The 17,681-nt window shown below is 33.1% G+C and overlaps 1 protein-coding gene across 1 annotated transcript; it reads left to right on the top strand.

Moving 5' to 3' along the window:
- The first annotated feature begins 501 nt into the window (after positions 1-501).
- Positions 502-5,044, top strand: LOC132727691 (integrin alpha-3-like). The gene is made up of 4 exons (XM_060713256.1): positions 502-518; positions 1,067-1,168; positions 1,549-1,671; positions 2,630-5,044. The coding sequence occupies exons 2-4, from the start codon at positions 1,130-1,132 to the stop codon at positions 2,750-2,752; spliced, it is 285 nt and encodes a 94-aa protein (XP_060569239.1). The 5' UTR covers positions 502-518; positions 1,067-1,129; the 3' UTR covers positions 2,753-5,044.
- The last annotated feature ends 12,637 nt before the right edge of the window (positions 5,045-17,681 follow it).

The raw sequence follows: 17,681 nt of genomic DNA, 5'->3' as shown, positions 1-17,681 counted from the left end.
TTACCCATCCCTCCATTGCGTCTCTTTTCCTTATTCAATTAAAATATGCAGATTTATATTTTAGTCATTGTCTTGTTTGTTATTTCTTTAAACTTGTAATACACATAGACCCTGTTATTATTCTGTAACTATTTTTGTCCATGTAATTCCCGATGGTATTATAGAGCTTGATGTTAACAACCTTGTACATGTAATATATGAACAATAATTACAAGTATTTATTTAATTAAAACGCTTCATTTTCGAAGGTAATTACTCATTGCATGACGCATTGGAAAGAAAATTGTTACGGTTCAGCCGTATTGATTTACATTTTAATATATTGTTTAAAATGTAAACCCGGGACTTGCGTAAATAAAACTAAGGCATTTAATTCTCGGTTTAGAGCTGTCAAGAATGTCAACTTTTGGCTGTATTGTAATCGGAGTGTAGACTGACCGATATGGAGGCAATACCAACAAGAATTTTGAGTTCACAGTAGATAAGTTTATTCGAAAAAGGAATTGGCCAAAGAGAAGGTTTTACTTTTACTTTAATATTGAATTTTCATTATTTTAAATCAGTGATATATATAGTAAATTTACGTATTAACGTTGTGGTTGAACGTCTCTTTAGAGGTCTGTAAATCAATCATACACTGTAAAAATAATATGGCGAGATTCCAAATTTACTGGGTGTTTTTTATTGCATTACTCTGGTACATCTGTGTAAAACAACCAACTTTCCTAAAGCTAGTATATCTTCTTGACAAAAAAACCAAAGTCGTAGTCCCCACCGGGTTCGGTATCCACACCAATCATGAAGGTTTCGACTTCGTTAAGTTGACTTCGAAGAACCCAACTAAGTATGCAAAAACATGATCAGATCTTAATACCAAAACATAGAGACTTAACTAAATCTGACGATAACAAATTCTCTGATTCTAAAGTTTATATTTCTACATGTACAAAAAAAAAGAAATGGCTTAATGTTTTACAGGGATAGAAAAAGATTCCCTTGAATTTCCTTTTGAACTAATATAATTATGAATTGTGTTTATCGGGTTATTTTTTTATCTTATTCGCAGAACGGATACGGTGTAAGATTTACCACTTTTGCCAATGTCAGTGACCCTAATATTTGGTACGGGATGAAATCTGTTGCATGGTCTGAACCAGTATTTGCTCGGGTAAGATATTCTTAAGATGTATTTTCAAGCTAAATGATAATTGTTGTAATAGTCCGCTTTTCAAATAGTATGTGTCCTATCTTTTCATTGATTGCAAATGTACAGCAAAAATCCACTATGCACATTTCTCATTTCAAATCTAAATTTAATTTTAAGACAGGTTGTATCATACCTAGTAAATTTACTTTATTCTCACTTTTGCTTCAGGAGTCTGGGTTTAGCAACGCATTTTAAAACCTGTTAAATGTGTTCAGTGTTTCTATCATATTTTTTTCCTTATAAATAAATGTGCATATTCACTGTGGATTAAATGTATAGCACATAAAGTTGTTTGTTTGCGGTGTTTTCTTCAAAATTTATATTTTTTTCCTTTTTTTCAGAAATGGGCTACATTTTTTCTTAAACATGGTTCTGCACCAGGGAAGGTAAATATGTGGATAATCATTTTAAGTGCAGCCGGAGGTTTAGTCCTATTGACTTTACTGATCATAATACTGTGGAAAGTGAGTTTCTAATTTATTGCTGTCGGTAATAAAACTATATTATTTCTTAATTAAATATTGATTACAATTCAATACAAGGTATTTCTTACATTTTATATGTAATAGAAAGAGCACCGAAACACGAGGCTATCTGATTTGTACGAGGGGGCGTAGCCCCCGAGTATAAATCAGATTGCCGAGTGTTTTGGTGTTCTTTCTCTTTTGTATCATAGTCAAACATGACAGTACGTTCCCTGTTGTCAAAATACGAAACCCCAGAAAAAAATGAACCAATGAACGAGCATTTGAATATGACATTCCTGCCCCTTTCTCTTTCTCTGCCGTCACAATATGTAAACCCCAGCAAAAATGAACCAATCAACTGGCATTATCTGGAGTGCGGGTAACTGATACCTGCACTCCAGTTACCGCACTGTGCATGTATATGTATACGATTTAACTCTGACACTTTTTCAACAGAATGATACAAATTCATAATAATTTCATTTATATCTATCTCTAGATATACGTTATCGCTTTTTTTCTGCAGTTAGATAATAACACTGCAATAAAATAGACAACAATAGTAAATAATTAGAGAATATCTTGTGGTATGGTATACCGCCACTCATGAAATATTTATTTTCATACCACTCGATGAAAATAAATCCTGCATTTATTATAAAAAAAACTTGAATTTTCTGTTTTTTATATACCTTTTTCGCTTTTTGACATAACAATTTGAAAGAAATCCCCAAAACTTTTTTGTGTATTGACGGAATTAAGAAGAAAGTAGTCAGGCAAGACATCAATGAAATACAAAAACTATGTTTCACTGCAGTGAAAAATAATTTTTTACTGTGAAAATACGAAAAAAAAATGAAAATACCCATTTTATTTCATCAATACTTCTCAATATTTCATTTATAAGTGTATATGCATTTACAATATCTTAGCATTTACAATATTATGTTTGCAGTGCAAATTTTTCGAACGGAAGAAACGCTATCGGATACTTGATTGGAAAGAGAGTAGAAGAAATGATACGGCTGTTAGCGATATTGTGCCGGAACAATCTAGAGAAGCTACGAGACAGTTGTAAATCAACACTAATATTAACGTCATCTCAGACAGTTGCTTTGTTGTAATCGTCTTACAGTGAACTATCAAAAATCTCAGTGGTCGGGAATAATTTGCTGACAATGAAGTTCATCTTAAATTTAAAAAGAAAGTGTTGATAATACATTCATAATTGATAAAGCCCAATGCTGAACACTTGTATCTACTATCTACATGTACTAAAGAATGAGCAATATAAACGCGGCTTTATCAATGAAATATTAAGTCTATGTGAAGTGTTAACATTAATATGGGTTGGTACAAACATTTCAGACCTAGCATGGATAACTACAGACTACGAAACCTGTATTCTAGATCAACGTACACTATATCTATGTAATTTGACCTTATAATGTTTTGTCTTCACTCAATTTGTACATTTATGTCTATTCAAACTAACGAAGTGCCATTCGCATTTATATACGATACATCCCTATTGATTCTTCTATGTCAGCCACAAAAACATGTAAACTTAAGGAATATGCTCAAAATCGAACTGTTCTGTATGCTTTCCCTTTCTTCGCAACTAAGTATCATTTGCTGAAGGCAAAGAATCACCGACTGAGAATAGTTTAGAATTAATTTGTATGCTTCAGTTAACAGTAAAAAATAAAGGTAGTCAGTGATATGACACCGCTGACACAGGATTACCCGTATCTACTAACATCCCTTTTACTTTGTCAAATGAACATTTCACATAGTAACATAATATGGTGCGTGTGCTTGATTCATTCATAAATTGATTATGTTTTAGTTTTAATTGTGCTACATCAATCTTAGTTTGACTAAAGTTTGATTTTTAAATAATGCCTGGAAAATTTCAACTTATTCCTTGTAAAACTCTGCATCTTGCTCTTAGGAAAATAGATCTTGCCTGAAAAACACTCTTCATTTTGCTTGTGATACTTTGTAATTATGCCTGTGAATATTTGTCACTTTACTTGCGGATACTCGGTTTGCTAAATGTTAGTGTCTCATAACCGCTACCGACATGAAAATAGGCAATTGAGGAGGTGCCAAATTTGTTTGAGAACACAGAAACTTATAAGGTGATTTAAAATTCTTTCACAATATTATGGCATTTTTGACGAACCTGAACAAAATGTTCTTTTACCTTTTTATTATTTTACTAAAGGCCTTACATCATTTACTTTAAATAGGAAATGCACATTCTAATTGATATTTTACCTTGAAACATACATACATTATGTTTAAGCGGCCTTTGGTTTTCTCTAAAGGTTAAATTTTATTTTCTTTAGAGAAATTGTGTCATATAAGAATTAATGTGGAAAATAAATTTGCCGACAATAAAATACATAAACAATTTTAAACTTTGATACCCTGACCCAAAAATCAAGAGGGATCATTTACTGACAAAGACCAATGCTCCTAAGAAGTTTGAAGACTAACTGCCCATCTGTTGTTTAGTAATTGATCAAAAACCGTTTTTACCTACAAGATCAATGTGACCCTTGACCCCTTGATCCCAAACTCAATAAGGGTCACTTATTGGTCAAGGACAATGCACCTAAGCAGTTTGATGGCCAAGGGCCAATGTGTTGTCAAGTTATTGTTCGGAAACCGTTTTTACCTACAAGTTCAATTATCACCTTGACCTTTCATCCCTTGAACCCAAAATCAATAGTGGTCATGTACTTACCAAGACCAATGCACCTATGCAATTGAGGGCCAATGGCTTGGCTCATGAGATAAGTTTTTGATCGGAAACCGTTCACCTACATATTCAATATTACCTTGTCCTTTGTTCCCGTGACCCAAAATCAATAGAAAATCATCAACTTGCCAAGACCAATGTACCTACGAAGTTTGAGGGCCAACAGATCATGGGTTGTCAAGTAATTGATCAGAAACCTTTTTTACCTACAAGGTCAATGTGAACTTGAACTTTGACCCCTTGACCCTAAAATCAAGAGGGTCATCTACCGAAAGGCCCAATGCAACTATGCAGTTTGATTGCCAATAACTAATGCTTTGTCAAGTTAATGATCGGTAAATCATTTTTAACTATAAGGTCAATTTGACCTTGATATTGGACCCCAAAACAAATATGGGTCATTTACTTGCCACGTCCAATGCACCTACGAAGTTTGAGGGCAAACTGCCTATGCGTTGTCAAGTTATTGATCGGAAACCGTTTATACCTACAAAGTCGATGTGGATCTTGATCTTTGACTCATTGACCCAAAATCGTAAGGGATTATCGTCGTAAGTTTTCACCATACAAAGTTGGAAGTTCCTAGGCCTTAGATAGAATGATTCCAATAGAATAATTTTGTTTTTACCTAGTCATCTCCCTTTTATTTTACCAAAATAATGTATGATTAAATTCTTTTCGCAAGGAAATTTATTGTAATTATTATTGGAACACAGATGAAATATCATAAAATATAGGTCAAGTTCAAATAGTTAAGGTGGCGGGTTGCATTTATTAAACGCCGCCTTTCCTTGTTGATATTTTTTATCATATTTTTTGGAATATGAATCACCTGTAGTGGTAGTCCTATTTTCATTCATTTTATTAATAGTAAATAGTTTTACCATAGTTTATGTTTGGGGTCCGCCTGGGCTCCTTGCCATTGGTTCTTGTTGCTGGGTCATATGGGGGTTGCGTTCATTGAACGCCGCCTTTCCTTGTTGATCTTGTTTTTCATATTTTACCAATCGAAAAATATATATCAACACGATTAAACAAGGTTATTGTGCCTGAGTGTTATCTCGCATATAACTACAGTTTTCCCACATCCGCTAGTATGAAATACAAGAATCGAAGTTATCTCGCTATTAAATCATCTTCACCGGCATTTCTGTTCGAAATAAATATTTATGATAAACATTGTTAATAAATTCTTTATCTTAATACCTGTCACCCTCTTTATCGATAAAATAGAAAAATACAGAATCCCTAACGAAAGCCCAACACGGCAAAATTGAAAATGTTGCAGGCTCGGTTTGACTGAGCCTGTTCATGGACGGTACTGAAAAGTGCAAGTTACCGTCCACGCCCCCTAGCACCGGCTTAAGCAGAATTCAACATTTAAACATGAAATAGTAAATTTTGAATTTAGAAACATCCGAAGATGTGTTCATACGGCGGTTATCATGGAACCTTCAATGTGACACAGTAGTGCCATTCCATGAAAAGCGGCATATGGTCCCCAATTAAAAAAATACGTGTGCCCTAAACGAGAAAACAATGGGCGGAACTAAATAAAATGGAATTTTGAAAAGGGATCAGAGGTTATGAAGCCTGCGTATCACAGATAAGACGTCAAAAGACAAATTTAAAAAGCAGGCAACATATCCTATGGGTGATTCAACATTATTCAAGTAGGAATATTGGAACCATCCAACTAGAAAATACCGAAAAGTTGAAACTAAAAAAAAAACGCAAGCACAACAATAATGTCGTGCTGAACGATCTTCAAGGGCCGAAAATATAACATCATTGATTAAATGTACGGGGCGACTTTTTACAGCCGCCACACGGCACAAATAACACGGATGTGATCATAAAATAGAAAAATACAGAATCCATAAAGAAAGCCCAACACGGCAAAATTGAAAATGTTGCAGGCTCGGTTTGATTGAGCCTGTTCATGGACGGTACTGGAAAGTGCAAGTTACCGTCTACGCCCCCTTGCACCGGCTTAAGCAGAATTTGCTTTGTCAAAATATGTTTTGTTCTCGTCTTTCGACCTGGCGTAAACTTGAAGTCCTCTCACCGCAACTGATTATGGGATACAGGATTAAGGTGAATTGGCGAAACGTTCATTTTTTGTCATCAATAATATAAATATAATTCAAATAAGCAAGAACTAGTAATTGCCGATTCAAGTGTTACATAACTTTCCATAGTTACTGTAGCAAAATTTAATGTCATGTGCGCGACAATTTGCAGTGGTGACGTTTACAAATGTCACGTGACCAAATACACTGGCTCCCTGATCCTTTAGCTACACATAGTTTTTGTTGAACTCAACTCTTTAAAACTTTATTAGGAAATCTACATAAACATTCAATGCTACCGTCCACGCCCGCTTGCACCGGCTAAAGCAGAATTCAACATTTAAACATGAAATGGTAAAATTTGGAATTTAGAAATATCCGCAGATGTGTTCATACGGCGATTATCATGGAACCTTCAATGTGACACAGTAGTGCCATTCCATGAAAAGAGTTCATTATAAATACTTTGTTTACAAGAACTATATAAAAGGAAATATAGATAAGATACTGGAATCTTCATATTCCGTTATATCTAAATTTGTTTCATATGTGAACCAATTTTTAATGTTTTCTACAATATAAGCATAAATTTATCATATAATTTCACTAAACGCGCTTTACCTGTGATTTAGAATAAACTTGGTAACATGCGCCCATCGCAGCGCATCAACTCACTTTTTTATTTATTATTTATTTTTGTGAAGTTTTATTTATTTTTCATTCATAATTTAAAGTCTGTTTTTTTCTACTTGTTTCATAACATAAAATGATATGTTTAAATATTAATATAAATTGTTTGAAATTCTTCTGAACAGAAGTAGAGATAGCATTATATGAAGGAAAATGACATCTGTTGCAAATCTAGAAAAAACGCACGAAGTGTTTTCAACAGGTTAGCGATACTCCTTTATCTGCATATGAGAAGATGGACTTAACAAAAAGCAATGAATAAGCCAGCAGGTCACTTGTTTTCCGCTTGAGCAAGCAAGTAAGCGAAATCAAGATGCGGAAGCCGGAGAACGCGGGAAAGTAACTGGAAATTCGTGACATCATTTGCAAATCGGAAAAGAATGAATTACACGGTATAGATATTTTGCAAGCTGTCCGGCATATTTATATGTAAACATTCAATTCTATTATATAAGATAGGTATTTTAAACTTATTTTATTTTTGTATGGTTATTAAAGTGTTTTCCAATACATTGAATATTAATTGCTGGTGTTATTCCCCACCCTAAACGATTTTGGTTCTGGGTATATAAAAACATATTACTATTCAATTATTAAATATTTCTTTGTAACTTTACACAAATCATATTATGTTTAGATCGGTCTATCACGTTTACGTTAATCATATTAATCACTAATTAAGATCATTTTGTTAGCCCGTCAAGTGAAGGGAGTACTTTAAAACCACCAGTTAGAGCGGATGGGGCCAACTATGGCCTTTCTGCGCGGAATGGGGTACGCTGGTCGCTTGATGTTTGCATAATTTTAGCTCACCTGTCACAAAGTGACAGGGTGTGATTTTGTGATCGCTTTTCGTTCGGCGTCCGTCCGTCGTCCGTCCGTCCGTCGTCCGTAAACTTTTACTTTAAATGACATCTCCTCATAAACTACTTGGCCAATTTCATCCAAACTTCACAGGAATGTTCCTTTGGTGGTCACCTTTAAAAATTGTTAAAAGAATTTTATTCCATGCACAACTCTGGTTGCCATGGCAACCGAAAGAAAAAACTTTAAATATCTTCTTTCAAAAAACCCTAAGAGCTAGAGCTTAGAAATTTGGCATGAAACATCTTCTAGTGAGTGTCTACCAAGTTTGTTCAAATGAAAGCACTGGGGTCAAAATTGGCTCCGCCCCAGGGGTCATTGATTTTTCCTATATATATATAGTAAAACTTTAAAAAAATATTCTTTTAAAGAACCCAAAGAGATAGATCTAAGATATTTAGCATGAAACATGTTCTAATGAGTGTCTACCAAGTTTGTTCAAATAAAAGCCCTGGGGTCAAAATTGGCCCCGCCACAGGGGGTCATTGGTTTTCCCTATATGCATATAGTAAAAACTTTAAAAAATCTTCTTTTAAAGAACTCAAAGAGCTAGAGCTAAAATATTTAGCACCAAACATGTTCTAATAGGTGTCTACCAAGTTTGTTCAAATAAAAGCCCTGGGGTCAAAATTGGCCCCGCTCCGGGGGTCATTGATTTTCCTTCTATGTCTATAGCAAAAAGTAAAAAAATCTTCTTTGAAAAAAACCCAAATAGCTAGAGTTTAGATATTAAGCATGAAACATCTTTTAGTGATTGTCTACAAAGTTTGTTCAAATAAAAGCCCTGGGGTCAAAACTTGCCCCGCCCCGGGGGTCATTGATTTTCCTTATATGTGTATAGCAAAAAGTTAAAAAATCTTCTTTGAAAAAAACCCAAATAGCTAGAGTTGAGATATTAAGCATGAAATATCTTCTAGTAAGTGTCTACAAAGTTTGTTCAAATAAAAGCCCTGGGGTCAAAACTGGCCCCGCCCCAGGGGTGTCATTGTTTTTAACTATATGTGTTTAGTAAAAAATTAAAAAATCTTCTTTTAAAAAGCCCAATGAGCTAGAGCTTAGATGTTTAGCATGAAACATCTTCTTATGGGTGTCTACCAAGTTTGTTTGAATAAAAGCCCTGGGGTCAAAATTGGCCCCGCCCCAGGGGGTCATTGATTTTCCCTATATGCATATCGTAAAATTTTAAAAAATCTTCTTTTAAAGAACTCAAAGAGCTAGAGCTAAGATATTTAGCATCAAATATGTTCTAATAGGTGTCTACCAAGTTTGTTCAAATAAAAGCCCTGGGGTCAAAATTGGCCCCACCCCGGGGGTCATTGATTTTCCTTATATGTATATAGCAAAAACTTAAAATCTTCTTTGAGAAAACCCAAATAGCTAGAGTTAAGATATTAAGCATGAAACATCTTCTAGTGAGTGTCTACAAAGTTTGTTCAAATAAAGCCCTGGGGTCAAAATTGGCCCCGCCCCGGGGGTCATTGATTTTCCTAATATGTCTATAGCAAAATCTTAAAATCTTCTTTGAAAAAACCCAAATAGCTAGAGTTTAGATATAAAGCATGAAACATCTTCTAGTAAGTGTATACAAAGTTTGTTCAAATAAAAGCCCTGGGGTCAAAACTGGCCCTGTCCCAGGGGTGTCATTGTTTTTAACTATATGTGTATAGTAAAAACTATGACACTGAAAACATTTTGGTTTCACGCTTCATGAACACATTTGCGGGTTTTTCTTAATTCAAAATTTCACCATTACCATGAATAAATGTTGAATTCTGCTTACGCCGGTGCTAGGGGCGTGGACGGTAACTTGCACCTTCCATTAACTTCCATGAACATGCTCAACCAAACCAAGCCTGCAACATTTCAATTTTGTCTTGTTGGACTTTCTTTAGGAATTCTTTATTTCTTTCTCTTTATTTCATGGACGTCATTCGATGCATTGTTGCTTACTCCTTGTTCTGTTTTTCATTTCACTGAATTCTTAATTGTAAACATATTGAGTTGATATTTTTACTGTATTTAGAAAACATGTTTCAATATTTGTTTATCATATATTCTTTTACTTGGATGTTTTAAGACGTGATTTGTAGAGTAACAGTGAAATTGCTGTTTGAACGACCCTCGTATGACACATCAATATAGTATTGATAGATTCAAAATGAGCATAAGATGATATAATTTCATTATTTACATTAATAAAACATTTGTCTTTTAACGATATTATTTCGTGTTTTGGCGCAAGTTCATATCATAAGATTAGTACAGAATTATCTGTAAATAAAACAAGAACCGGTTGAACCGGTTGATGCTCCCTGAGAAGGTTCTGGACACAGGAAAGTACAAAAAAATGAACAAAGGGCAAAAAACTCCAAAATTAGGCAAAGTGGAGTTATGTTTTTTTGCACTGCACTTCTATTCAATGAGATCTATCTATCTATAAAGTTTTCTGATGATATCAGAGTTATGTCCCGGGTAAAAATTCAAAGTGTAAAATGAACAAAGGGCAATAACTCCAAAATTAGACCAGGCTTTGTTTAGGTTCTTTAAGCATTGCAGTTCCATCCAATTATATCTAGCTAACTACAAAGTTTCATGTTGATATCTCTAATAGTTTTAAAGTTATGTCACGGCCAAAGTCAAAAAGTAAAAATAAACAAAGGGCAATTACTTCAAAATAAGGCAAGTCAGAGTAATGATTCATAAGCACTGCACTTCCACCCAATGAGACCTATCTATCTACAAAGTTCCATGTTGATATCTCTTATAATTTTAGAGAAATGTCCCGGACAAAGTTCAAAGTGTCAAAATGAACAAAGGACAATAGCTCCAAAAGTAGGCAAGAGAGTGTTACAGTTCTTGTGCACTGCAAACTTACTCAATGAGATCTATCTACCTACAAAGTTTCATGTTGATACCTATCATAGTTTAAGAGTTATGACCCGGACAAAGTTCAAAGTGTAAAATAAACAAAGGGAGATAATTCAAAAATTAGGCAAGGCAGAATTACGGTTCTTGTGCACTGCACACCTACTCAATAAGATCTATCTACCTACAAAGTTTCATGTTGATACATACCTCTTATACTTTTAGAGATATGTCCCGGACAAACTTCAAAGTGTAAAAATAAACAAAGGGGAATAATTCAAAAATTAGGCAAGGCAGAGTTACGGTTCTTGTGCACTGCACACCTACTCAATGAGATCTATCTACCTACAAAGTTTCATGTTGATACCTTTTGTTGTTTCAAAGTTATGTCCTGGACAAGAAAAGGGGACGGACGGACGGAAGGACGGACGGACGGACAGACAAGGCGGCGACTATATGCTCCCCCGAAATTTTTCGGGGAGCATAATTTTTTTTTTCATAATCTGACACATTTAAAACAGTTAGTATCAACAAAGATTCTTATGTATAAAACTAATTTACATGCAACAGGAGCTAGCTCGAAGATCGAAATCAAAACCAAACTGAATTTCGACCTGGAGTTAAATTTCGAGCCAGGTTGAAGATCGAAATATTTTAAATTAGCTTAGATCGAATAATAAGCTGAAGTTTAATTTCGAGCTAGCTCGAAGATCCAAATTCAAAATATTCTAAAGTCGATTTTCTAGTTTGAGACAGCAAGAAGATAGAAATTCTTAGAACACCAACGCATAATTTCGAGTTGCAGTTGAATTTCGAGCTGTCTCGAAAATCAAAATTAAAAAATGCAAAGGCCACTTTTCGAACTGGAGTTGAATTTTGAGATCTAGCTCGAAGATTGTTGCTCGAAATTTAGACGCTCTATGCTTATTTTGAGTTTCGATCTACGAGCCAGCAGCAACTCTAGCTTGACGTTTGGCTTTTGCAAATTTTGAATTTTTGATCTTCGAACTACCTCGAAATTCAAATATAGTTTGAAATTCAACATTTTAAAAATATTTTAGTTCCAATCTTCGAGCTAGATCAAAATTTTACTCCAGTTCGATTTTCGGCTTAAGCCAAGTTTGTATTTCGATCTTCGAACTACGTCCAATTCAACTCCAGCTCGAAATTCGGCTGTTGTAAATTTTGAATTCTGATCATCCAGCTATCATGTCAAAATTTAACTCCGGTTCGAAATTCAGCATTTGCAATTTTCAATTTTGATCTTTAAGCTAGCTCGAAATTTTATTCAAACTCAAAATTCAGCCTGAAATGCTTGTTTTGAATTTAGATCCTCGACCAACCTTGAAATTCATCTCCAGCTCGATTTTCAGGTAAAGCTTACTTTGAATCTGATTTGCGAGCTATCTCGAAATTGAACTCAAGCTCAATGTTCAGCTTTTGTAAATTTAATCTTCGATCTTCGAGCCCTCCCGAATTCATGCCAAGCTAAAAATTAGACTTAACATATCTTTGAATTTTGATCTACGAGCTAGCTAGAAACAAATCCTGGCTCGAAATCCAGCTTTGGTTTAATTGAACTTCGAAGTTCAAAGCTAGCTCGAAATTCGTTATAAATTTAATTTCGATCTCCACTGTCAATGCTTACTTTTCGATACATCTTTTATTTACGATTTGGTGGAAGGGACACAACTAGTATTTCTCTTTAATTTCAAAATTTTCCACAGTAAGAAAAAACCGCCGTTCTGGTCAAAGAGAGATTACTCTTTTGGTTTTTTACTGATTTTATCTCATGTTTACTTCAATTGAATGGTCAATATTATTCTAAGGAATTTTAGGAAAGGCTTAGTCTATCTTATGATGTGATTTTTTGGTGGAAAAAGTCATTAAAAAGAGATGAAAGAAATGTTTTGTGGTCAAGTTCTTTACTTCTAGTTAGTATGTATTGATCCAGACTGTTGCTAAATGCTTTATTGTTAATATGAAGAGATTTTGCTTTGTTTTGGTCCAGTCCATTGATTGTGAAATCGAAAATCTAATGTATTATATCACCTTTTTATCAGAAAGTATGCATGCGCTTTTTGAATAACTTAATTAAGTCATCCAATAATTACTGGTTTCCAGGTGACATAACTTAAGATCGCTTGAGTTCATTGCTTTAAAACTGCCACTGGCAAATCTTCACCTTTTACGGTTATTTGTCAAAATAAACCCTCTTAAACTAATGGTTAATCTGTTTGGTTACATCAAGACGTTTATGATGTTGTTGATTACTGCTAAGACAGTAAAATGCCCATAATACTGATAAATACTATATTTTCGTTATTGTTTTTGTCCTTCGCAGAATGCGCATGCGCGAAATGCCACTTCCGTTACTATGGAAATCTCGTAGCATTCAAAATGTCTATTACACCAGTCTGACAAACCAGAGAAGAGAGTTTGTAAATCTTCATAAATGTCGGGTAAAATTACAATATCATCGGAATACAAACAAGAAAATATGTTTCTTTTTCTATGGGAATACTTGTAGTGTCTATTAAATTATCAAATGAGCACATTTGATCTTATGTACTTTGTTTTATTTTCCTGAAACCTACTTTGCTTGTCCGCTAACTTATATTTATGATAAACCCATTCTTGAAAGTTTGAAACATATTATAACACGTATATATTTTATAAACAGTTGATACTAAAGATATACCTCAATAAGAAAGAGGGTCTCGGGGATCTATATAGGAATTCTTCGGAATGATATAATAGATAACACTTTAGCTCCTATATCGCTAAAATCATATCCTTACTGTCGCTCCACTACCCTTCTCTAGGTAGGCGAAGAGTAACGGAGGCAAAAACGATGATCTCATTTCAATGAGATTGCATTTGCCAAAACATGAAAGAACAATTCCATTCTTAAAAGAGACATTGAACAGTGTGTTTGCAATTTTACCATGTCTCTTAAACAACTAATCAAAATTAGAAAATGCATTTCATTTTTGGTAAGAGTAACTTGCTCATTAGAATGAGGGACATTAGTGAATAACCTTCCCTGAGTACTCCCTATAAATAGATAGGTCCTAAGCTATTGGATTACTCGGACTTTATCGCCTATTTCTTTGTAGCAAACTAAATTAATTAGGGCTAATTAGGATCATTTGTAATATTCAGATTAAATATTGCGATAAGATGAAGAATCTGTTGACATAAATGAAACATTTTTTTCTTAAGGTTTACATATTTGTTGATGCATGTGGAAATAATTGATTAAGACATATCGACCTGTCTTACATAAAACTCAACGATAAAAGCAAAGGATTCCAAATATTTGGACCTACTTACATTTTGGTTAACCTCGGTTTTGATCAAGGGAAGATAATCCAATACTGTCCCTCATTAAATGACTTTTATTATGAAAAATACTTAATTCGCTTATTAATAAAATGTCTGTTATCTTAACAGTCAGTCAAGTCAGTCAAATATTTTATTGGCAAAAACAAATACATGTTCATCGCCAAATTACCGTGGCGGTTATAACATATTTACATAACATAAGAAAAGTATGGTAAACAGTTAACATAACTACTACAAAATATCAAAATGTCAGTATGGGTCACAGAAGAAAATAAAGAATATTTTAATATGGAAACAAATACCTACATACATAAAATCAACTGTTTGAGCTTCTCTTACACATAGCACAATAGATAAACTTAGCTAAATTAACAATTATTTTCTTTTGCAAAGATTGCATAATTGATATAAATTTATTAATGGTTGGCCAATGACAATAATACCGAGGAAAACATTGACCTCTCAATTCACTATAGAATGGACAAACTAATAAGAAATGATATTCGTTTTCTATTTGATTCATGTTACATTTAGTACATATACGTAAATTCCTATCAATATTTCTATATCTTGCTTCTTCTATTAACAATTTATGGGATGAACATCTAAACCTTGATAATGCTTAACGTAATAATCTGCAAAGTTTTGATTAAACATATTCGACAGGTTCATAGTCATATATACGGTCAAATGTTCATATTGAGTATTGTCCTTGAATGAATATTATATCTTTTCGTGAAGTATTTTTGTATAAATTGCTTGCAATGTATACAGAGTTATATTTTCGCAAGCAATACAGGTTATGTCTTTACCGAACAACATCCACTTTCGAATAAAAACCGCTATAGAAACTAGTTCTTCATTCTGCAGTATTGTTAATTCCGATTGCACATCATTAAAATATTGTTTGCAACGTTGTTTGAATGCTCTGAAAGTTCAAAATCGTTCATTTTCATGAAATGTTTGTTATCTTAACGTAATAATCTGCAAAGTTTCGATTAAACATATTCGACAGGTTCATAGTCATATATACAGTCAAATGTTCATATTGAGTATTGTTCTTGAATGAATATTGTATCTTTTCGTGAATTATTTTTGTATAAATGGCTTGCAATGTATACAGAGTTATATTTTCGCAATCAATACAGGTTATGTCTTTACCGAACAACATCCATTTTCGGATAAAAACCGCTATAGAAACTAGTTCTTCATTCTGCAGTATTGTTACATTCCGATTACACATCATTAAAATATTGTTTGCAACGTTGTTTGAATGCTTTGAAAGTTCAAAATCGTTCATTTTTCATGAAATAGTAGACTCTATATTCCTTTAAAGAAAACAAAAAATAACAGTTCATTGATAAAATCGTAGTATATACCTACGCGTTAAACTTCGCACATACGCATGCGCTTGCTAGCATGAAAATGAATACATTGTAAATATAGTAAAGTCGTCAGAATTATATAAATGGGACGACACATCTCAGATAGATATTAATCAAATAAAATTCCCGATTTACAATGATGCAATAAAATTTGCTTAAAATGTTTTACAAAATGAGTATGGAGCTCCGTAACAAAATTTACTTGCGTATACCGGAATGTTTTTTTTATAGAAAAATCCTGGCTTCGAAAAATAGAAATTTCCTAAGCTATTCTTTTGAAATATTTTTCGAAATTCAGCGTATATTGCCTAATTCAGTATGGCTTAAATTAAAGATTCGGCCACTCGACCATTCGACCCATAACATTTCGTCGAACTTGGGATATTGAGGATTAAGCCAGAGCATGGAGCTAAATATAGGCATCTGTGGCCAGATTCGACGATAAAAAATAATCATTTGAAACTAACTGTAAATCAGTGTTAGCATTAAGAAATAAATACATTAAATTTATGGTCAGAAATATAGGAATTATTTAAATGGGTGCATGGAATTGTCGAAAAACACCGAAAAACCGTAAAAAGCAAAAAATACCGAAAAACACTTAAAATTCAAATACATATTAAGGCTGTGATTAAATTCAGCAATATAAACAATTTTTGATGGTTATTTGATGAAATGGGTTTGATAAAATCAGTTTAAAATCGATAATATATCATAAAATACGCTGATACAAGTGTTCGTTCGCTGAGCCTGCGTTGCACATAGAAAAGCCGAATGAACTTATGCCACAGGCAATAAAAGATGCTTATTTCCATTTTAATCACTAGAGTAATTGTTCTTCACACTTCCGATCAATAAATTTAGCAATTGTCAGCATTATATCGAAAAGAACAAACTATAAAAATCTTTCTGGAAATTCAACAGGTTAGCTTAAAAAACCATGGATAAGCCGAAAAACACCTTTTACAGCGATACAATTGGTATAATTCCAACAAAATAAGTTTTATATACTTTTTTCTATCCTTTAAATGATTAAAATTTACTTTCTTTTTGCAACCACTGTAAATTAGAGAATGATTCTATTCTGTATTTAATGCGATATGAAAATGTTTTCGGCAACGTAAAAATCTAGCGTCAAAAACATGGAAAAGCCGAAAAACACATTTTTTCGGGCGATAAAATAGTCGTAGTCAAAACAAGAGCCGCTATTAATTTTTTTTTTCAACCTTTTAAATGATTAACTTTTACTTTTTTTGTTACCAATGGAAAATGTCAGTGATATTATTTTAATCAATACAGTATAAAAGTTTTTTTGTGGGCTACGTAACAGTCCAGCGTCAAAGACATTGAAAAGCCAAAAAACACATTTTACGGAAAATAAAATGGACATATTCAAAATAAGAACTATTAAATAGATTTTTCAGCCGTCTAAATGAATGATTATAACATTATATTTGTTAGCAATGTAAAATATCAGTAATATTTTTTGTAAAAAACATTGTTTGAAAATGTGTTTCGGCTATGTTACTGCCTAGCGTCAAAAACGTAGAAAAGGTAAAAAAAAAAAAAAAAGAACAACAACAAAAAAAACAACAAAAAAAAACAACAAACAAACAAACACATTTTATTTGCGATACAATAGATATATTTAAAAAAGTGCTTCTAATACATTTATCAACCGTTTAAATGAAATTAAATGAATAACTATTCTATAAATTTTATTACCTTTGTAAAATGTCAGTTATTTTTTTTTTCTTTTTTTGTAATAAATACAGTATGAAAAACTTGTGTTTTTCGGCTATGTAGCAGTGAGCGTTAAAAAGCATGGGATAGCCGAAAACCACATTGGACGCGCGATAAGAAAGGTAAACGAATAAAAATACAAATACAATTAGACTTTTCAATCGTTTAAATAATTAACTTTTACTTCTTATTTGTTTATAGTAAAAAATAATCTAGCAGTCGTTTTATATTTACATGCTATATGAACTTGCGTAGTTTCAATAGAGTAAA

This window comes from Ruditapes philippinarum, unplaced genomic scaffold (genome assembly GCF_026571515.1).
Source record: "Ruditapes philippinarum isolate M1 unplaced genomic scaffold, ASM2657151v2 ctg4800_1_1_1_1, whole genome shotgun sequence".
In the NCBI taxonomy this organism is placed as follows: domain Eukaryota; kingdom Metazoa; phylum Mollusca; class Bivalvia; order Venerida; family Veneridae; genus Ruditapes; species Ruditapes philippinarum.
This window is presented reverse-complemented; position numbering and strand designations above follow the sequence as displayed.